At 36.5% G+C, this 23,618-nt stretch overlaps 1 protein-coding gene across 2 annotated transcripts; it reads left to right on the forward strand.

Annotated features, from left to right (window-relative positions):
* The first annotated feature begins 2,631 nt into the window (after window positions 1-2,631).
* Window positions 2,632-12,391, forward strand: LOC117403329 (tribbles homolog 2-like). 2 transcript variants are annotated; one of them, XM_034005397.3, is made up of 3 exons: window positions 2,632-3,967; window positions 5,744-6,036; window positions 9,427-12,391. In XM_034005397.3, the coding sequence occupies exons 1-3, from the start codon at window positions 3,698-3,700 to the stop codon at window positions 9,896-9,898; spliced, it is 1,035 nt and encodes a 344-aa protein (XP_033861288.1). In that variant the 5' UTR covers window positions 2,632-3,697; the 3' UTR covers window positions 9,899-12,391. The 2 variants fall into 2 exon arrangements, with proteins under 2 accessions (XP_033861288.1, XP_058879616.1); XM_059023633.1 differs by having other exon boundaries at window positions 2,633-2,759.
* The last annotated feature ends 11,227 nt before the right edge of the window (window positions 12,392-23,618 follow it).

Genomic DNA, 23,618 nt, shown 5'->3' on the forward strand with positions numbered 1-23,618 from the left:
GCCACCCTGTTTGTAAAAACGTGGGTTGTTTATACTCAGGTACGTAAATGTATCAATAATTCAATTGGTCAGTGCCCAATAAGGCAGATAAAGGGAAACGAGTGGAGAAGCCAACATAACGTGATACAAATCAATGATAAAGTGTCTGACAACATAAAACGTGCACTTAATCAATCAATAAATACAATTATAAAAATAATTATAACATACAAGTGGAAAATAAATGTGCACAGGACATTCTTGACCCTGTTAAACTTAGAATGTTGAAAAAGCTTGAGATTTTGTCTGACATATTGAATTGTCCAGTACACAATTTTAAATACTGAAAAATACTAATCATAGAAAAGCTTCAGAGCATTATGTTGCTAGAAGTTTGGGTAGCTTGTACTATAGACACCAGTTTGAGGAGGTTGAATTGTGTCCTTTGTGCCATCCGTGCATGCCTCATGAGCTGATGTTACCAGTTTGGCTTGGTTTTTCCATGTTCCAATGATCACAATGAATGCAGAAGCAAATGCGTGTAGATAGATGGTGATGGAAGAATCTGTAAAAACAGGATCCGGGAAGTCTCATGGACTTTACTAATGGTGAGATGCAATGAGAAAGGAAGCAGGTAAGATTGAATTTAAGAATACCTCGTTTGACTTCATGTGGTGAGACACAGGGGTTGAGGTTTGTGGTGGGCACTGAGTAAAACATCTGCAGAATTTGCAGAGAAAGTTGCAGGGCTAATATATTCCAACTGGATGTAAAGAGACCCTGGAACAGGACATGCAACAGGGATGAACTTTTATTTCAAAATGAACAAAAAAACAGCTTGTGCTGTATATGTGGGTACGTATTGGACAAAAATAGAAACACTAGCCATGACACCGTCAACAGCCAGGACAGCATTGACCCGATGTGGTGTGTGTTCAAGGTCTTTCAATTGTTCTGGAGGGATGTATGACCAAGACTCAAAAGTTCAGGGAAGTTGGGGCAGCGAAACCTGTTATTGTGAAATATCAGTAATTTAGGCATTCTGGACACAAAATAATAATAATAATAATAATAATAAAAAAAAAACCATCTGGCAACTGTCCACGTACAATCATCGCTGCATTAAAGTTAGTGACATCTACTTCTTTATAATTGAGAATGCCAAGGATGTAATTTGCATTCCAAATAAACCAGTCATGCCCGTTTACAAAAATGTGTCTGATACACATTGCAGCTTTCAAATTTGTACCCAGCATCTGCATATATATATATATATATATATATATATATATATATATATATATATATATATATATATATATATTTGGGTGGGTATAAAGATATTGAGCAAGGACTACAATATTAATATTCTTAACTCTCATACATTGTTCTGTATATGTGAATTATATAACCATTAACAAAAGTCTGTGTCTGTGCCCAGTGCTGTCTGCATTCCTTTGCTGCCTGGCTTCATTCCTGAACGTATTGCTCAATCCAGTGGGCTGAACTCACCTCCTCCCAACCTCCTGCAACGAAAGCCTCGAATGAAGGCTGCTTCAGTGTCAAATTACCAGTTCACATACAACTACACCGTATCTATACACAGCCACTTCATTGACTAGCTTCTTGGGCAATAAGTTCATTTCCCTCTTTATCTGCAATAGACGTAATCCGGATCAATAATACTAGAAACACATTTTGGAGTTATATACAGTAGTTGGAGTTGTATGAGGAAAATCTGTTCATTTTTTTTTCTGTGCGAAGTTCCTCAGTTTATATTTCTCAGGCCGAATTTTAGGCAGCCCCTGATACTGAGTCTTCGTAATCAACACTGTGCAGCTGTTCTAAATTATATTAACATGAATGCACAAATAATTAAGCAATGGTGTCGCACACAGCACAAAATATTGACTGCCAGGTGGCCTGGTTGTTCAAATATTTAACAGCAATATTGAATTCCCTTAAGCAACGCCTACAGAACCCATGTGCATTTTTTGTTGTTGTTGAAAACTCAAGTATTTCGAGAAAACAATTGATTATTTCAGTGAATGATACATTCCAACCAATTTTCTTTCCGAATAAACCTATTTTAATATACACTATACCAGCCCTGCATAACGTAGAATGTTACTGTTCATATATTAAAAACAAACAAACAAACAAAAAACGGTAGTCTAAAATGTGTGTGACAGTGCAGAGCAACACAACAGTTATGTAAAGTCAAGACGGTGAAACTATAATACATGTTGCATATGCATATTGCAACATTATAGTCGCTGTATTTAAACAATTTTTTTTTTTTTTTTTTTTTAAAAGGTGGTTTATATACATGCAGGCTGGTATTAAATGTATACAATAATTATAGCAGTCCAGTAAAAGTTGTACACTATTTTTAATACACTGGACAACGATTTGTGCAATGCCCAACTGCTGCCGTTTTCGGTACCAAAAAATTGGTAACTCGGGAACGAAAATGTGCATACATCTGAAACATCTATCACTTCTTTCGCGGATGGATATCACTCAGTTTGCAGCAAAGCAAATTGTAATGGAAAACCCTGCAAGTACAACCTATCCTTTTGCATGTACAACAGGTTTGTGATTACGTATTTATTGATTCATCCTTGTGTCCAATGAAAGACTTGCTTTTGGTTCTACGAGTTGGAAGGCGGGGTGTAAGTCTGTCAGGTTGGTGTGCGGGGAAGGGTCTGTGTAGTCAGTGCTAACACTTGGTTTTGGTGTGAATGTGCTGCTGACATAAGATAGAGATTCCCGGCCACGTAAGTACTATTAATACACCGCGGGAGAGGATGTCTTGCTGAAACAAGGGATCGGCCCGGGGAAAAACGGCCATCCCTTCTTACCAGCTGCACATAATTCAGTTGTCCAATATATATATATATATTTTGGATAAAAACGAATCTGCACTAAAAATACATTCTACTTCCAACCCGGAGAAGGACTCATAATCTTGCATCATTTATTCTGCATGGATGTACATCAGTGAGGCCTAAACTGCCGGAGCAGAGGAAATCGGAAACCTCTCATTTATCCTTGTTTGCACTTTCTTTGGCGTTGCGGTATCTTAGATTCTGTGTGTTTTAGGCATTAGTGCATGTTGCAGCTGTTTTTTTTTTTCCTTGCAACGAATAACGTTCTGCAACATTGAAAGCACGCCTGAATGACCTTTTTAATATTCGTTTAATTTTCTTTAGTTTTTGCATTTAGGATAAGGATCCAGACGCCACCTATAGTTGGGAAGTTGGTGCTTTTTTACTGTAAGGTATTACCTGACTTTTTTTTCTGATCAGTTCCTAGTTATGGTTTGCAATCCCCAGTTCCACGTAACCAGTTAAAAGGACAGAACCCTGTTGCCAAGTAACTCTTAGAATTTAGAACATTATTTTAAGATCAACAATTCCAAAAAAAAAAAGATGATAATAATGTTGACCTTGTTTCTTTACATATTTGTGTTTTGAATATTTTGATTTTTAAAATATTACAACGTCTTGTATCTTGACTTTTAAACATTTGCTGAAGATTTGCGTTTTGACAGTGCTTGCCTTCAAAACACTGAGCAGCAGTATATGAATCGAAAACAGTTTGTGTAATAATATTGAGCAAGGCGATACCAGCTGGAGTCATCGGACTGTGTGAGTGTTATTAGTACTGTTTGTTAGACCAGTTTTGTAGGGAAGGAATTTGGTATCGTATACTCATGAACATACAGAGATCAACCCCCATTAACATAACACGTTATGGGAGACCAAGGCATAAAAATCACGACTTTGAGGAGTTATCGTGTTTAAGGACTACCGAATCGATTCAGAGTTTCAGTCCGAATTTAGGTTCTCCGAGTCCCCCAGAAACTCCAAACTCGTCGCACTGCATTTCATGCATTGGGAAATACTTACTCTTGGAGACACTTGAGGGAGACCACGTTTTCAGGGCTGCACACTTGCACAGTGGAGAAGAGTTCGTCTGCAAGGTAAATATTTGAATTAATTTGGTAATCTGCATGCAACGGTGACTGCAGATCCTGTATGCATCTATGCTCGACCTAAAAATGGTATTATGTAGCATGTTTTTCTATTGACTGTGTAACTAGGGTTGATGGAATGTACTGTTAAAATAGTTTTTTTTATGCATTTAACATTCTTGGTAGGCTATATAAAGGTTGGTCCTGTGATTCAGTTCAATCGTTTTCATTCATACATGAAATCGGTTACATGCGGTTCATTGTTCTGCAGAAGCAGCAAGCCTGGTTTGGGTGCAGTAGCCACAATAAATGTAACAAGTATTATGCTCACGATGATAATTGAGGGTTTAAAAGTTAGAACATAACCCACAAATCCAGGTCAAATGCAGTGTTGTCCTTGGATTCAGTGTTACATAAACTGCATTATATAATCCACATCCTAGTTTAACAGATCAACCACAAATTTGTTAATTGTTCTTGCACAGTGTTCTGGTTTGAAATAACCCGTGGATGTCCCTGACAACGCAGTAGAAGAACAATGGGACATAACGACGCGCTCTAACTAAATTGTTGCACGTCTCGGGTCCTCTCCAGTTGGTTTCCACGTCATTGTTCTGCAGGATTTTAAACTGCTACCTTTTAACTGTTTATAATAATGTAGTTGCAACACTCTTGCAGTATTACTAGTATTAACTTTTTTTTTGGTACAGATACTGTATGTAATTGGTTGTGTGTAAATGCAGTGCAACTCAGAGTACAGTGGGTTAACTGGTACATAACGAAGGTTTAATTGGCTAAAGTATTACTGTTAATTAAAAATATTTTCCTGGACACAAATGTTTTATTTTTAATTTATTTATTTATTTATTTATTTTAATGAATGAAGAAAATCTGGGATCTCCTGCTAACAATCCGGTTGCGTTTTGTCAGCTAATCATACAAGCTACACAAACACATTTCATTTGCGTTTTGTTAATGCGTCAGTGAGCACCCTGCTCATAGAAAGCCGGTAAACCAACACTAGATTGATTGCAGCATCTTGTGATCTATCAATATGAGAACAATAAATAAAGCTGCTTGGCTCTAATTCCAGGTGTCCACATAAGCGTTGTTCCTTAATCTTTAAAACAAATGCTTATGCGTTAGGCATAACATTGTGTAAAATGATGTTTTAGTGAAACACAAAAATAATGTGCTGCCCCCAAATAGATGCAGTCATCCTTTTTGTGCATGTTCCTGCCCAGCAAATATTTAATGCATACACTGTACCAATAGGCAATTTAATTCTATAACCACCCATGACTTTACAATTGCATTTTAATATCGGAAAAAAAAACAAAACCCAGCAAGATTCAAATGACTCTTTGCCTTAGAACCATTCATAAAATCCCATTGTTCTGTCACATTGGTGGTGCTGCAGCTTGTGTGACTCAAACATTGGGTTGCATGGCCTAACATTGTTTAGTAATACCCTGTGTATTAGCTAATTTCACAATACAGTTAAATACTTAGTAGATGCCCTCCTATAGATATTTTACCATTATAAAACTGTAGTGTGCAATCAGCTGCTGCGCTGCATTTTCATGTGATTTGATGGGAGTCATGCACCATCATTTTCATGAATAAGATTATTTCACTGCACAATTCATACTGATTTCTATTTTAGATCTGGCATGCAACAATTTAATACAAGCAGAAACAACAGCAACAAGTTAATCTGCTATTATGTTGCATAATTTCGTCCTAGGTTTTCTTGTACATTTTATCTTCTTTTTTCTCCCACAGGTATTTGATATTGCCCGATATCAAGAATCCTTAGCAGCCTATTTCTGTTTATCGGCACATGAAAATATAAACCAGATTGCAGAGATCCTCCTTGGTGAAGCGAGGGCTTACGTGTTCTTTGAGAAGAGCCATGGGGATATGCATTCATTTGTTCGTACCTGCAAAAAGCTCAGAGAGGATGAAGCTGCCAGACTCTTCCATCAGATAGCGTCAGCTGTTGCTCACTGCCATGACAGTGGAGTCGTACTGAGAGACCTCAAGTTAAGGAAATTTGTTTTTAAAAACCAGGACAGGTAAGATATGCTATTTAAAAAAAAAAAAAAAAAAAAAAAAAGTTTTATTGTACACTGTAGTGTTTTACAGTTGCTGTTTTGTTGCTACTAAACTGTAAGAACAGTGTTTCTGAACATACAGTTTAGCCTTACATATTCCCATGACTACTGTAGGAATCTAATGCATTACCTTAATTTTCCTTTCTAAAATGAGTCAATTGTTTTGTATTCATTTATCATGTAGTCAAACTTGATTATACAGAAACCAAAAATACCAGACAGGATGTAAATAGCTAAGTGTTTGGCACAGGGTTGGGTTTCATTCCCTGTTTCCCAGTTGTATATAAATTGGTGTCCGGTTTCCTTCAGTAACAAATGCATCTTAGGAAGGGTGTATACCTGTCAAGGGTCAGTCTTTATTTGTGTGTGTTGTAGGTTTTCTCCAAAGTAAAAGGAATTCTACATGTCATGTATATTGACTGTTCTGTTCCCTTCTATGATAAAAGACAGTAGTAAGATATGTGTCAGCTTAATCACTACATAAGCATAGAGCCCCTTATTTGTGATACAGGCCTATGTTTTACAATAGGTAAGATCAAAGTACCTATTACCAGATATTTTAAAGCAGTATTAATTTCTTAAAATGTAAATACATTTGCAATTGATAAAAGGATGCATACAGTGCCCTAAAATTGTACTAAATATGTAATAACACTTTGACACAGTTTATTCAGGGATAGCCACGTTACCACACGCACCTAAGCATGAGTTTTATGACCTTTATACTACTTTAACAGTACTGAGGATGCCAAATGAACTCCTTCAGATGAAGTATGCAAGCTTGGGCAATGGACACCATATGGCAGGCTAATAAAGTGTTACCTTTGTAAACTCTAGAATTAGTGGAGTGTGGCATTGACCTGAAATCCAGCAAATCAGAATAAGAGCTGGTCATGGAACTGATATCGTCACCATACACCCTGGCATTCTGGCAGTTTCCTAATGAAGCTTGAAATTAACATTTGTCACCCTTGACCTATTTTGGCTGAGTCTTATTTGGGCTGCGGTTATAATTGCCCCCCCCCCCCCCCCCCATCAGAAATGTTATTCTAGCATTAAGGTTATGGCTGTGGGAGTTTATTGTTTTTGAAACCTGACTCCAATCACTATAATACATGTGTTTTGTGTATAATGTATTGAAATCCATTAGCCTTTATACCATACAACTATTGAATGTACAGTATAAACCTGCAACCTTTATTTCCCCCACTATGATTCCACAAATAGATGACATGATCTGATCCATTGGATGAAGCGACTCTTAAAAAAGGTTTCATCTATTAATAGTTTGGTTATTTAAGAGCCTTTCATCCTTGGTATCCATTTTGTTAAATTTAACCCTGTTCTGCTCTTTTTTATATTTAATGCAAAGTAAAGGGACATGTCATTTATTCAGTATTTTTCTTTCTTGTGTGCAGTATATGCAATGCTCTTAGTAGGGGTAAATGCTTGGCATTATATGTTCTCATAATCTAATGGTGGATTGTAGCCTTCTGCTAGTTGTCAACTTTTCAACATAGATGGTATAAAAACCGTCCTGGATTGGCAGTTTTCCTGGTGACTCATTGCCAGCTGGTAAACCACAATGAAATTGAAATCTAAACAGGTGGAAGAGTTTGGGGAATGCAGAAAAAGAAAGCCTGGGTTTCTTTCCATATGAAGTATTGGTTCCAGATCTTAACTAATCCTATGTCTATAGCAAGTTTATCCCAGTTCAATTTTTAATACATTAAAGGATAACTCCTTAATTTCAAACAGCAAAAAATTAGTATGGTTTGACCTGCTGCATAAGGGTGTTTTAAAATACAAGAAAATGTGTATTTAGTTTTACTATTTTGTTTTGTTTAGAAGTTGTGACTTAATAAAAAAAAGGGTTACACAGTAGATGTAGCAATTAACAGCCTTTTAAAAGTATGAAGCGTAATTGTGTCTGCGGGTCGTTACCTGGAGCTTGATTTTCCCAGAAGTGTCTGCCTGTATAGCCTACTTGTAAGAACTAGCACCATCTAGAACAGCCAATGTGTCATGACAGAATACAAAAATGAAACTTGATTCACAGTTGAGATTCCCTAGAATCATTGTGAACGCCATAAAGGTGATAGGACAAATAATAATAATAATAATAATAATAATAATAATAATAATAATAATAATTTGAAGCTACTTTGTTATCCCCAGACTGCTGCATTTTGACCTGTTTTGATGATTTCATTGTTGTATTTTGCCAGCATCATTGTGTGAGTGATGTCAAGACTCAATGACCAATCCCACATTTTTATTTGCAAATATGACATTTAGTTTATATATTTTACGAAAATCAAAAGATGTAATTCCATCTTGATTGCGTTTATAAACTTAACTGCCAACAAATGGCTTGTGGTGGGGTTTTAAGTGGCAGTGTTGGGTTGTAAATCCAATGTGTAAGATAACTCGAATCCCTGTCCTGGATGATCTATTCGGTGTGCTTAAATAGTCCTGATTTGTTAACAGTTTTATATAGCTAGAACACACACAAAAAAAGAAAGATTTGTTGATAATTTGATCACAAAAAGGGAACAGAAGAGCTTTCACTAACCAATAAAGAAACCAAGGCAAAATCTGCTGGGGAAATATGTGCGATTGTGAGATACAATGGATGGGTTTCTTTTATTTATAGCTTCCTCTTCTGTGGGACAAAGATGTATTTCCTGTATGAGGCCTGTTTGCTGCCCTTCTCTTTTGTGGTTTGATTTAGTAAGGCTGGGAAATAATTCAAAAACAGAATAACTTCCTTTTTATTTTATTTCTTTCAAATAAGGCATTGACAATACCTTCTGTGTTGTAAATCCATCATGCATGGTATTGGTAGCTGACATTGTATATGCCTTTGGATTGCCATTATTGCATGGCATGGGTGCCATTTCTGAATCACACCCATTAAACCTATTTTGCTCCAGAAATGTTGGTGGAATTTGATTTTGTGCCCAAAATGTTTGCAGTTGTTTTTTTTTTTTTTTTTTTTTTTTATGGCTTAACAGTAAGTAAGCTTTGAGTACTGTGTTTATTCTTTCACTTTTTTTTAAATTAAACCACCTAATTTGGCGATTATTTCACTTGCTAGATTTTAATCTTTAGTGTAGAATTTCGAACAATGTGATCCACTGGTTTGTCAACCATCTTACTATTAAGTGAAGCCTTCAAGTACTTGTAAATTCACACATTTTTGAACATGTGTCTGGCTAATGGGAGTTAACTGGTACCATAGGTGCTCCAGAGGGGACACTATGTTACCTGAAAATCTGAGTATGTCTGATGTGTTTTTATAAACTTGTTTTTGAAATCTTACAGATCTTATTTCTTTCTTTTTTCTAGGGGTTTTGTTAAATTAGAAAGTCTGGGGGATGCATACATTTTGGAGGGAGAAGATGACTCTCTGTCAGACAAACATGGCTGTCCGGCCTACGTGAGTCCTGAGATCCTGAACACAAGTGGCAGCTACTCTGGAAAGGCAGCAGATGTGTGGAGCCTGGGTGTGATGCTCTATACTATGTTAGTTGGACGCTACCCCTTCCATGATGTGGAGCCTAGTTCTCTGTTCAGCAAGATCCGCCGAGGGCAGTTTAGCATTCCCGAGACTCTCACCCCCAAGGCGAAATGCCTTATCCGCAGCATCCTCCGCCGAGAGCCTGCCGAACGGCTCACGTCTCGGGAAATCTTGGACCACCCCTGGTTTGCTACAGATATGCATGCCTCCAGTTCAGGATGTGGTGCAAATAAGGAGGCTTCAGATCAGCTGGTACCTGATGTTAATATGGAAGAAGAGTTGGACAAGTTTTTCAGCTGAGCAGCACATACACAAGTGAGCAAGTCTGGAGAACACAACAGCTGAAGACTTTTATAACATGAAGGAGTCCTTTTCCGACCCCATTTATTCACACCCAGGATCAACCTAGCTTGCCAGCAAATGCAGTATCCTTAGTAAGCTTTGAGGAGCAGCAGGACGTATGAAATGCAGATGAAATGTAGCAGTTTCTTTGGCAAGTGGTGCTATCAAGTTAGATTGATACTAGTGGGGAAGCTACAAACACAATGAAAATAGAAAGGCAGTATGGAGCATAGCTTCTCATCTCATGAAGCCAAGGAAAAAAAAAAAAAAAAAAAAACTGTTGGCTGTACATGCAGCATAATACTCCATTTTTGTTTCTAAAAATAGCTGGCAAGACACAAATAAATATATATATAATTGACTCGACACACATTTGGCATTGTACTGTTTTTTATATATATATATATATATATATATAATTTGTTTTTGGTTTCTTCCTGTCATTCAGGTAACAAGCAATTTCTAACTTTTTTTTTTCTTATTCAAGTACATAGGTACACATGGACAGACAAAATGTGGGTGCTAACATAAACAACTACTATAACATCAATTCAGTTCATTTCTCTATATAGCTATTTTCAGCAACTTGTGTAATTCAACCTCATTTCTTCAACGTCAGTTACTTGGTATTCTTGTATTCTTTTTTTTTCTTTTCTTTTATGATTTGCTCCCATAAGGGAAAAGTAACTTATTTACTGAACTGTTTGTGTCAACTGCCATTGTCGCAGTAAGCTAATCTAATTTCAAACCAGTTGTGTAACTGCTATTTTAAAAGATGTATTATTTTTATTAAGTTCATTAAATATACAGGGTTCAGAAATACTTGCTTCCAGATCTGATATAATGCACTTGATTTTTGTAGGGGGAGGGTATATGAAAAGAGAACCATTGGGCTGTGATTTGATAGACCAGTCAATTCAGTTAGCAGTATTCTAATTTGTTCGTACCAAGACACATGTAAAATTGAATTTAACACTTTTTATAAATATATATTTTAAAAATAAAGGTAGTAAATAACATAAGGTTTATTTAATTGTTTTTAAAAACTTTGACTGGTCTGAGAACTAAGTCATGTATGACATGGAGTTTAGTTAGGGGGTTGCATAGACTCAGGGCTTGCATTAGGATAAACTACAGTATCTGTAGCTTAGATGAACAGAGTTGCTTTTGCCAGTATAGGATTTATTACCCACTTTGCTAGCATCATAATTAAGTATTTAACTATTACCTTTTGTTATGTATCTGAACACGAGTGAAAGTGGTAAACTTTCAGATCTATGATTTAATGCAGGCCCCGTAGACTTCAGTTAAAAAGGACATTTTCATCAAGTGCAGTATCCCTACCTCTTTGTGAAAAGACAATTTGGGTGATTTTTGTCTGTTTCACCAGCAGGGTCAACAACTCTGTTTAGTTTCTTTTACAATGAATGTGTTGGACTTTAAAATCTTACATGCTAAAGCAACAGGAAACAAAACCAAGAAAAGTTTGATGTCATTTGTGGGGCACTAGAAGTGCTCACAAAGACTGCAGCAACACCTTTGAACCATTTAAAACGGGTTACTGTAGACCGTTAAAATGATCCACTACTCTTCTGTCCAAGACCCACCTGTGACATGCACCACTGCCTTTACTACATTCAAGTAATCGCACTGCAAGTGCACTCTAGGATAAAAAGCCAGTATTTTAAATATTGGGGTCTCTTTTATGACGATGTGTTACACACTGTATTAAACACTTCTGCTTTCTGGTATTTCCAACCCTGAATATTTTTTTTTTGTTTTTTTGTTTTTACTTTTAGTTTCATGTTGGACTTTTTTTAATTATTATTAATATAGGCTTACTATATAAAAAATAATTCTGGGCATAACTACTACTATGTTTCCAGTACCTCATTTTTACTTTTTATTACTGCCTGTACAAGTTCTGTGAATTGGTCATGTTATGGGTAGGTACTTGTGGACTCTTGTAGTATATAAATGTTACTTGAATTTGTGCTTTTATTATAGTATGTGGCATGTGCGTACAGCTATTTGGCATTTGCCCTATGGATGCTATTACCTGCCCAGCAGGAAAGCTTAACAAAAAAAAAACAAAAAAAACAAACAAAAAAAACAACAGATTTCGTTCTCGTGGATTTAATAAAAACAGAAACGGATAGCTACAATTGACCTGCTTTTTTGTTTTAGTATATCATTTTTATTTTATTTTTTCACACAATTAAGAATTCTGGTGCGAGTTACTCTCTGAAGAAGGTACTGAGTAGGTGCTAATGTTGATGAGGACAATTCTTTTTGTTCATTTTTTTTTTTTTCGAAGGGGAATGTTTAAGAGAAAGTGATATGCATGGTGGGGTATTACTGCCTCTGGTGTTTTGATTGTAATGTATTTGGTTTGATGTTTTGTCCAAAATCTCTTCAGTAAATAAATTGTGAACTGCATATTTAAAGAAATTGCCCCTATTTATTACTGTCCTAACCTTTGTTTTGGTATGTGAATTGCCCCTGATGAAATTGCAACATTTCATAGTAAATTTTGAGTAATACTCCTGGTAAAAGTTAAAATATAAAGGGGGGAGAAAAATTCTGTGACTTTCTCTACAAGTCCAAGGGGGGGGGGGGTAAAAATACAAAACAAATATATTTATCACTATAATGCTATTAAAACTGCATGCTATTTATCTTAATTTTATTAAAACTATGAAATTAAAATGGACATCTAATTTCCTTTCTTTTTGTCTAAAATCTTTGTTTTTATAAAATGACTGTGCAGCGAGTATGCAGGTTAAGAGATGAAAGCATGTCAATCAGTGACGGTGCCAGACTTTCCCTGATGAGGGGGCTAAGGGGGGGGCAGCACACAAAATTGAGGGGGCTACACCCCACTTTGTGCGGGAATGCATAAAATACATTCATATCATTTTCTGTGTCAGACGTGGACCAGGGTGAACAGCAAGCATTTAACACTAGAACGACCAAGGTGGTCATTTTGACGATTTAAATTGCGGTGCTTGTGTTTAAGATACAGAGCTGTGCTTTCCTGACTTTTCCTATATCTATGTACTAATTACCATGACAAAGAAAGAATCGTGTATCTGCAAAAATTGCAAATCTGCAAGATAAAATACTGTCATACCTATTCCGACCTGGAGCGGTCAAATTGACCGATACATATAAAACATATTATAACAATTAAATGTTGCAGTATTATTTGTATTTATCAGTCAGGACTTGCCGCCATGTACTGAAGTTTGATTACATCAGTCTGCATTCCTCAAGTGAGTGGTCTTGTGACATTTCTATTGTTTCAATGAGCCTCCTGATAGTCCATCAATCCGCATTGACAGCTCACGGCACCCGGCTGTCTGTCTGCACTCTGGTTACTATAAGTCACTCTTTTTTCTAAGAAATTCATTGTTACCCCAATACACATTGAAAATGGATTGCGGAAGACGCAGGACAGCAAAGCAGTGTTTGAAATTACTGCAAATTTGATAAAACAACGATTCTGATGCAGCAGAGATGGACAATGACGAATCTGGCTCTGAAGGAGACTGGATTTGTGAAGATGAATCTTCCAGCAGCAGTGACACAGAGGGCGCAGGAGATCCGTGGGAGAAGCAATCCTGTGGCAGCCCCTACACCTGATCCAGTTGCTACTTCACCTGAGGCAGCCGCTTCTCCAGTGGTAGCACCAGTGCCACCTGGTGCTCAAGAGGCTGGTAATGCAATATTTCATGATCACCATATTGGTTTAAAAGCAGGCATAACTTTGATGACAAAATACTTTGACATTTTCACCAGTATTAACAAACAATATTGGTGAAAACTATATCTGATCCTTTCTCCATAACACCTGAGGGCAACGTTGCATCTCACGCCTGCAAGGTCCTCCTCATATTAAACAAAGGTGTACTGCAGCTGGAAGTAGTCGATCTGCAAACTTCTGAGGTGCTGAAGATTGAATTAATTAACACTGAACTCAACCTTCTGGACACATTATCTGGTTACAGAGAAGTAAGTACCCAAACCTTAAGAAGGCCAGCCTCCTTGAGCTCTCAAGGTTTGGATAAACATACACGTGTGAATTCAGCTTTATGAATGTCATCAATAATGATGCTTACAGCAGGCTTACAAATAAACCTCTGCAGAGCTGTCTTTGTATAAGTCACATCACTGAAGCCAGATTTTAACGAGGTAGTACTGAGTAAGAAGTGTCACTTTTCTCACTAGTAACAACAGCTGACCAAAATTTGCAAAATAAGTCATAAATACAGTATTTGTGTAGTGTAGATATTATCGATTAGTTTTACGCCTTTTCAGTTTGATTAAAATGGGCGGTTCTTACTGGTTTCTTTTTTCAGCATTTACTGTGCTTAAATATTTTTTTCTCTCATTTGTCTTGCTGTTTGTTCTTTTGTCTGTATGTTTCTCACTGTCTGGGGCTATTGATGCTGAATCGCTTTTTACCTCACAAATGTGCATATTCTAAAAGCACACAACAGAAAGGGTACAACAACTGGAGAGTGCAAGGAGGCTGGCCTTCTAGTGCCTTCCACGAGGGGCGGAGACTGGTGTGATGACATTGGTGGTCACTGCGTGACAGCTTTGGTAAGTCAAAATTTTCAGGTAAACAAAGTTAACCCATTATGTAATGGATACATTTCTATTTCAGGGAACCAGGGTTATGATAATAACCTAACGTTATCAGTTCTTAACCAAATTTTTCCAAAGAAGTACACACTTACATTGCTTGCATGCAAATAAACAAACAAATACCCACAACTAATCTATCACAAAATGGGGGTTGTCTCAGACAGAGTGTAGGTATACAGTGGCTCTCAAAAGTATTCACCCCCCTTGGACTTTTCCACATTTTATTGTGTTCCAACATAGAATCAAAATTGATTTAATTAAGAGTTTATGCCACTGATCAACACAAAAAAGTCCATAATGTCAAAGTGAAAAATAAAATCTACAAATGGTTCTAAATTAATTACAAATATAAAACAGAAAATAATTGATTGCATAAGTAATAAAATGTGGAAAAGTCCAAGGGGGATGAATACTTTTGAGAGCCACTGTAGGTAATTTGACTAGCCAATACCTCTACATGTAATACAGGAGTTTCTCGGGACAGGAAAGTGACAGCACTGGTACAGATGTACTTTAACCTTGTATTAAATGTACCATTAGTTTATTTATTTATTAATATGTTTACATCATGAAAGATACATTGACAAACTACTGCATTAGTCTTCCCTGCCCAAATTGTTTTTTTAAAAGTCACTGCCCTCAATATTTACATTATATTGCTGTAGTCTGCAAGTCTGTACTTCGCCAGTTCATAATTCACAGTGGTCCTGCAGTGCTCTAGAAATGGGTTCCATTAAAAATCATAGATGATTTCAACACAGTAATAAAAGTAGATAAAATGACACCCAATATTGTGTTGTAGTCAGTTAACTAGAAAGTTAGGAGGTTTGTGATTTTAACCTGTGACTAACAAGCTATTAAATAACTGCATTTAATTACATACACAAGGTCCCAAGCTTTATAGCTTGGTTTCTATAGGAATAAATATTCAAATTTATTTTCAGACAGTGATGCCAACCACTCATTTGCCTCAAATTACTATATTACATTGGGTGATGACCTAAGAAATTAGATAAGATGACCCCCCCAATTGCTTATGAAAAACCACAGTACTCATCCATAGCCAAGTCATCCCTGGAAGGCAGCTTAGATCCTCTAACTCTGGACTGTTAAAATGCATGGTTCCAAAATGTGTTACGCTGTGTTGCTCCTTTTCTTTGGAACTCACTACCAACCTTTATTAGAGAATCTACAGCAGTAGCCAAATTAAAAAAAAAAAAAAAAAAAAACTAACTATAAACTTGGTCTTTTTTAAAAAAAGCAGACATAGCTAATATGCTAGCAGATACCTTAGTTTGCATACACTGCTTTTATAAATTCCCTGAATTAATAAGGCAAATCCTCACACATCACTGCTTCAGTGCATTCACCTCCCCTCCCTTAGTCCTTGTTCATAATCTGAGATGCAATGACAAGATGATGACAAATGGTCAGAGCTAACAACTGATAAACAGATCTGATATTGATGAGCAGCATCAATATGCAGTTGTCATATATTTTCTGGACCATCTTAAAGTGAGTTGTAATCATTATGTTAAAATGCACATTATTTTATCAACAGTTGTATTGTAAATGTATTGTAAATACTTTTTTTGTTGGCTGTGCACCCTTGGCCTCAATCCACGAACCCTATGCATTTTATGTAGTCGTATAATTATTGTTGGAAACCTGCAAAAACCCTGTGCAACTCATTTCTCATGCTGTTTACAATTTGTGTCAAGCTATAAATGGAAAATGTGAAACAATCAAAACACAACAAAACCCCTGTTTAGACATGTAAGCTGCTGCCACAGCAGGAGGTCCTTTGCTTGTAATTTCTGGTAAATATCACTTGAGATCCTCTTAACTTTGTTAACTTCATAATCAGCCTTTTCAGACCTATGCCGTAGGATATTATAAAATATAATTGGTACCCCATGACCTCTGGCTTCCACTCTAGAAACCAAAATAACTCTTTGTATTCCTAATGTGCAAAACCTGCAATCAAACCACAACCACAACCAATTGAAACTTTGCCCCTGACACTGCAAGGTTAGGCAATATGGGGAGTGAGTATTTCATATTAATGGTTACAGTAAATCACAACTTCACTAAAAATACAGTATAATTAGGGCTTCTGTTTTTTGTTTTTTTATTAATTTCATTTTTCGGTGCTTTTTTTAGCTATTTCAAGTTTTATGTAAACTTTTTTGGGGGCTTTCGCTTTTTATATACTGTATGAAATTATTGTTTTCGGTTACTTTACAAAATGTTTGGCCATTTTTTTTCTGTCACAATATGTATAGTAACTCGACAGTACTTGCACACTTAAGTTGTACTTTCTTTCCTTTGTCACAACGAAATCCTTATAGACACGGGCACATTCTTCTGGGGTTTTTGTGTCATGGCATTTTTTTACATTTCGCCACAATTTGCAATTCTGTTTTATTCTATCTAACTGTAATATAGCTTTAAATCCAGCGAACAAGCCTTCTAATTGTAAGCTTGTTTTAAATCTCGCAAGCGGAGTCTCCAAAAGAAATGTAGAAATTTAAAGTATTCAGAACATAATCAGGAAGGAGGGACATTGCCTAACTTAACGGGAAAGGAGTAAAGTCAACGTGAATTGAGTAACCATTAAGTGTTTTTCCCAGTGTTTATTGGCTATACACAGATTTAATTTTTTTGTATCGGGAGTGTTTTATCACTTAAAACCAAAAAGCACCAGGTATTAACATACCTTATTTGAAATGCATTCATCAATACAATAACTTCTGTTTTAATGTCAATCAATTTAAGACTACAGTGTTAAATTGTCATTGACATTTTAATTACTTCACCCTCATCTCTAAGCCTTTAGGTTGATTTAGTATTTCTAAATGTAGCACTAATGGACACACATTAAGTTCAGAGGCTTAGGAGGAACTTTCACATGTTGGTCATGCTATGTTGAACAGCCTGTATGAATGCAGGTTGGAAGGAATGTGACCGACGGCCAGTTGAGGAGAAATGGAGTATGGGAAAGTACTTCTTTATTTTTCTTGTGGCAGACGAACACAAAAAACAAAGAAAAGGAGTTACATTTTATGAAGTCAAGGGTCCTTGGATTGACCGTTTTCATATATAGCCCCAAAGAATGCTCTATCACAACTGGGTTGAGAGATGCTAAAAGGAGGAGTACAGAATGTGTAAAATGAAAGCCTGTAATTTCAGTGAACTCATTTGTTGTTTCTAAGCAACCAGAATGAGAGTGTTCTATCTTCCCTTTTCTATTGAATTTAAGTTACAGTTATGAACACTGCTCTTTCCTTAATGTATTTATTATTTCTATCTTGCTATCCAAACTAAAATTGGCCACGGGTGTTAGTAAAAAAAAAAAAAAAAAAAACTAATTGTTTGTGTAATCAAATTTTTTATGAAAAGTTATTAAAATTGTATTGCCATACAGTGGTAAAGACTATATTCTAACCAGAAATAACCTCCAGCAATAATTACAGTGCAACCTTTACATTGAAATAGAAGAGCATTGCACAGAACAGGACAGGTTGCCAGAGTGCTGTTTGGATAACAGGTTTTCGCAAAATCGAAGTTTGGTTAATTAAAGTTTTACTGTATTGTCTGTGTTTAGTTCTCGTAAAATCATAATCATAATTTTCTCAACATAACTGATTATTCAGCAATATTTTGATTACTTGTACAGGTATTTATAATTATATAATAATAATAATAGTAGTATCTATTTTTATGTAACTTTCCAAAATGTAAATGTACATTTTAAACCCAGTGGGTGTATAATGATATTTGAACCGAGTGACAAGTTGTCGCCTGAATATCCAATATTAGCCGTCCATGTAAATTAGAACTTCCTGCTGGAGGAAGTGGGGGAGCATTATTGTGTCCTGATGTAGGCCTGTGACAGAGAACGAATGAATCCTTGTCAACAATCTCCCACCCGACCTGTGAGGGCACTGTGTAACCGGAACAGAGTGCCCCGGAAGCCGGACATTCAGGAAGGGGGCGGGGCCACGATACCAGAAGTCAGTGCCTTAATGTGGTAGGGGATGTGTCAGTCACGGATTGGAGGAGACGTGATTGGCCGCGCCACCGAAAGAGGGCATGATGGAGGGTATTTAGGGGAAGTGGCCCCAGTGATCTGTTCCTTGGTTTATGGTTAAACTACAAGGACTAGAGAGAAAGAATTTAAAAGTACCATGAGTGTTTCGTGTTTTGTTTGTTTTGTCAGCTAATTGTCATCGTTTGTTTCGCTAGACGGCCAACACAAACTGGGAGCTGTCGCTACACGCCAGCACCAAACCCCTGACTACACTGCACCGTTGTTACATCTGTGTTTGTCTTTTCACTGCGCACCTGTACTAGAGCACCCACTGTCAGGAGACGTGTCTGTGTTTGTGTTGCGTGTAATTTCAGTGTCTTATTCTTTCGGGACTGTAACCCTCCTTGTGCACGGCGCAATACACATTGTTGTGTAGAGCCCGTGCTTATTATTTAAAGTGTTGTTGACACGCAACCCAGCAGGAAATAAAGAGCTGTTAATTGTGAACTGTCTTGTGTGTGTCTGTTCCGGAGCACTGCACCATCACTATACCTGCGCACTACAAGCCACTCGTTCACAAGGCCTCAGTCAAGATTTTCAGTTTATGAGTGCAGGATCTGAGGGAGGACAGAAAACTTAAGGAAGCAGCCTCACCACTTCCTCTGGGGGTGTTCAGATGCTAAATTAGTAGCATATATAAATTAATTACATATCAAACCTAATTGAATATAGGCCGGGTGTGAAGAATAATGTGCAAGCACCTTGCTTTAAGATTGTAACACATTCACTGTAGGTAAAAGCAGGCCCAAGTACATTTTCCATAGAAGGAATATACAGTACATACAACAACTGTTATTGAAATTACATGATTTGTTGATGTGTTAATTAGGATACTTTACACCAGATGAATACAGAACAGCAGTACAAAAAATAAACTATTTCAAACTTGGAGTTTCTATCAAGATTAAAGCGGCATGACCCCTCTACTGTTGCCTCATGGACTCTCGTTATGTAATATGTCGGTAATGCAATGGACTGAACCATTATACAGGGTCTTCATTAAAAAAATCGTGACCCTTATGTGGTCTTCATGTCTGTCTGCCCGCCTGTCTGTCTGTCACACTTGGCATGGTGAACACAATAACCCTCTCAGGTATGAATGTGACAGTGCACTCCCAGGCAGGTTAATGTATTTCTAGACCAACCGAGCCTGACAGCCTAGTCCCCCATTGAGAACTAGCTACAGCCACGCTGCCTATAAGCATGACTGTAAACACTATAGAGGGTACCACTCCTGACACGTTACTCTACTGTGTAAATCACCATCCTTCCCCTTATTGTAACTGGTGAAACCTAGCCTTGATCAAGCATTTATTAAATAGACAATAGAAAATAATTTATACTGATAATGCAATTCGAATTTTCTATTGTTCTATTTAATTTGAAGGCCACAGTCATGTATATAGCTTTTCAATTTGAACAAGTGATTACAAAGATCAGTCAGCTTGATCCTGAATACAGACCCAGCCTACATTCGAATCTCTCTTCTTTCAGATAAACCCACTTTCCATTTTATTTAAAGGCTTTATCTCTGTTTGGATTCTAATCTGCCATATTTGTCAGGTTTTGCAGTTTCACATTATATTGCTGATATTTAAAGCTTGTGATTCTATAATCTTCTGAGCTCATCTGATTAGATTTGCCAGAGCTATTTGTAGACTGAAGGAGGAAAGACAATATTACAGTGTTTCTCAATCTCTAAAGCACAGTTACTGATACTATTAGCACAATTCTCAAAACAGTTAAAATAAACAAACACCAAAACAGTTGCACGATTTGCAAAACATCAAATATAATCGGAAAATGAAGCAAACATGTCAAATGTATTCATACATCTTGCAAAAACTAATATTTACATGAATTCTTGAAACATTTAGGTTTATATCGTATTTAACTCTTGAACCAAAATAAAATAAAAACTTTCAATTGTAAATAGATCATGCAATTCAAAGGCTTACATTATCAAACAGAAAACCAGTATACACAAAACTTTTAATGTTTTTGTCATTTCATGGAGACTATATTTAGTCATTCATTTATAATTAAGAAATTAAAAACTTGCATTATCAATGTCTGGTATTACAACTATAATTTTGTTCTGCATCACTAAGCCACCCAGCTCTGTCTGGCCTCATAATTTCATCTACGTCGCAGTGGATGTTCTCCCTTCACCCTTTCACTATTCCTTTCAAATGGAACTCTGTAGATTGCCTTCATGCTGACATTATGCCTCTTGAGAACGCGGTCAGTGTTTGACACACTTATGTTGTTCACACCATGAAAAACATGCTCATGTGCAACTATGTAGCTTTGTATCTCATAAAGGCAAATGTCATTGTTGGCACAGATCAGATCTACAATGGCTGGTTCTTGTTCTGGTGTCAAAAGACGAAAATGTAAAATCAATTTGAATATTGATATGCTAATGTACAATACATACGCACATTTACTGTATAAAACAAAGTAGGGAGCTGTGTCAGCATGCAAGTTGCAAACTATAGATACAATAGGTTATATAAAGTACTGCTATCCACACATACCTATTCTCAGTTGAAGATGTACAGATTAAAGATGCAACTGTTACAGTTTTTCTCAATGTTAAAGCAAAATTCCAAAATTAACACAAACACCAAAACTGAGCACTAATTTGCTAAACTATTCACACATTTCACGAGTTTACGTTCAAAATGCCAAATTCCAAACCATATATTCGATTGCCTATATGCAATTCTATCACTTTAATACATGTTTCACATGTGAATGTCTTCTTTCTTGCTAACAATCAATGCTCATTATTTTAAATAACATTCTCCATGTTAAAATAATAATAGAGTAAGTAATCAAGCTGTTACCAAATGTTAACGCTGTGCATAAAAAGCTGTGATTCCCAAAGGAAACAAGTAGCAGTGTGTGAAAGCATGGAGCAAGCAGAGGAAGGTGATCATGATCGTGGACGTGGACGTGGACGTGGTATTGTGGGCAGATAGCCCGGACAAGTGAGACAAAAGCGTGCTCCTGTCTCAAATGAAATATGAGCAACTGTCATTAATCATGTCATAAACAGAGGCTTGACAATGAAAGCAGCTGGGTTGATAGTTCAACCAAACCTGAAACGCTCCACGGTTGCATCTCTCATCCGTACATTTCATACAAATACGGTATATAATTATGAGCATGTTTTGTGTCACATTATTATTTCATAGTAAATATCCATTGTGTATGCATTACTCTGCTTTTAGAATTGAAAGGAAATCGAACAGTGGTGGCCATGGTCATCTTCTTACTGAACTGCAAGAGTTGACAACAGTTGAGATGGTCCATGCCAGTAATGACATCCGCCTTCGTGAGATTGATGATAACAATAATGTATTTCATGGGGTGAACTATGTCAGCTTGTCAACCATTGACAAGTTGTATCGAATGATACAACTCTACGTGGTACCTTTTGAAAGGAACAGTGAAAAGGTGAAGGAATTACAATACCAATATGTACGTTTAAGTAAGTAACATGATATGAAATGTACAATTTCACAATTACTGAGTCCTGTTCTGAGCAGGGACCTTAGTTCTGATGGTCTCAGAATTCCTTCTTACAGTATAAACACACCTGTACATATTTTCATATGTTTACAGAGAATGATGGAGTTTGATGCCAGCATTTTTCCATATGAATATATCTTCGTTGATGAGGCAGGCTTCAACTTGGCAAAAAGACGCAGACATTGGACAGCGTGCCACTGTGGATGTGCCTGGGTAGCGTGGAGGGAACATCACTATGTGTGTTGCCATCTGGCATAACGGAGTTATTTGCTGCAGTCCATTGCTTGGCACATATAATACAGAGTGGCTGCTAGTCTTTTTTGGTGAATTGCACAATCGCCTTGTCCAACCCGATGCAGCAATGTCGGCAGGAAGAAAGGTCACGTTTGTCATTATTTGGGACAATGTGAGTTGTCATCATGCTTTGGTGGTGCAGGAGTGGCTTGCTGCACATCCACGTTTCCATAATGTACCTTTCCACCGTATTCCCTTTTTCTGAATCCTATTGAGGAGTTTTTCTGCTCCTGGAGGTGGAAGGTGTATGATCACAATCCCCATGAACAAGCCACACTTCTCCAGGCCATGGATGAAGCTTGTAATGACATTACGCCAGAAGACTGCCAAGCCTGGATCCGTAACATATATGTATATATATATATATATGTCCACATAACGATTGATTGAAATAACTTTTCATTAGATAAGTTGTATGTTTTGATGGTTGATTTTGTGTCATGTATTTAATGTTTTGAGAGTCTTAGTGCATTTTGCAAATGAAATGTGTCATTTTGGCCAACGTGTTTCAGTTTGGGGCTGCGTGTTAATTGTTTTGAAAAAGTGAATTCTGTTTGGATAAATGTGCTCAAGCAATCGAGAAAAACTGTAATATACATTTCTTTAATGTTTGGTTTTGTGAGTTTTGTAATTGGGTGAAATATTTGAAAAAATAGAGGTATTTTCTTTCGCTTGAATACTTAAACACAAAAGCTCTAATTATTTCATGATTTGATGATGCAAGCATTTGGTTATGCAAGATGTATAATAAAATGTGACATGGAAACATATATATATATATATATATATATATATATATATTATATATATATATATATATAATCTTTCTAGATGCTGACCTTGAATGGTCTGAAAATCTGTGTGTATCTTTTAACACATTATACATTATACATTTTTTATAATATGAAGCTAAAAATAATAATTAAATAGTATGCTAATCTTAATGCAACATTGTTACTATTTTATACAATCTTATTCTGGTTCAAACTAAATCCAGATGACTGTAAAACAGAAAATATCACATATATTTAATCTATTTCTAAAAGCTTTGGGGTAGGAGGAAAAACACAGTCAAGGGAAACAGCAGTAAATTAGCAC

Source organism: Acipenser ruthenus, chromosome 5 (assembly GCF_902713425.1).
Source record: "Acipenser ruthenus chromosome 5, fAciRut3.2 maternal haplotype, whole genome shotgun sequence".
In the NCBI taxonomy this organism is placed as follows: domain Eukaryota; kingdom Metazoa; phylum Chordata; class Actinopteri; order Acipenseriformes; family Acipenseridae; genus Acipenser; species Acipenser ruthenus.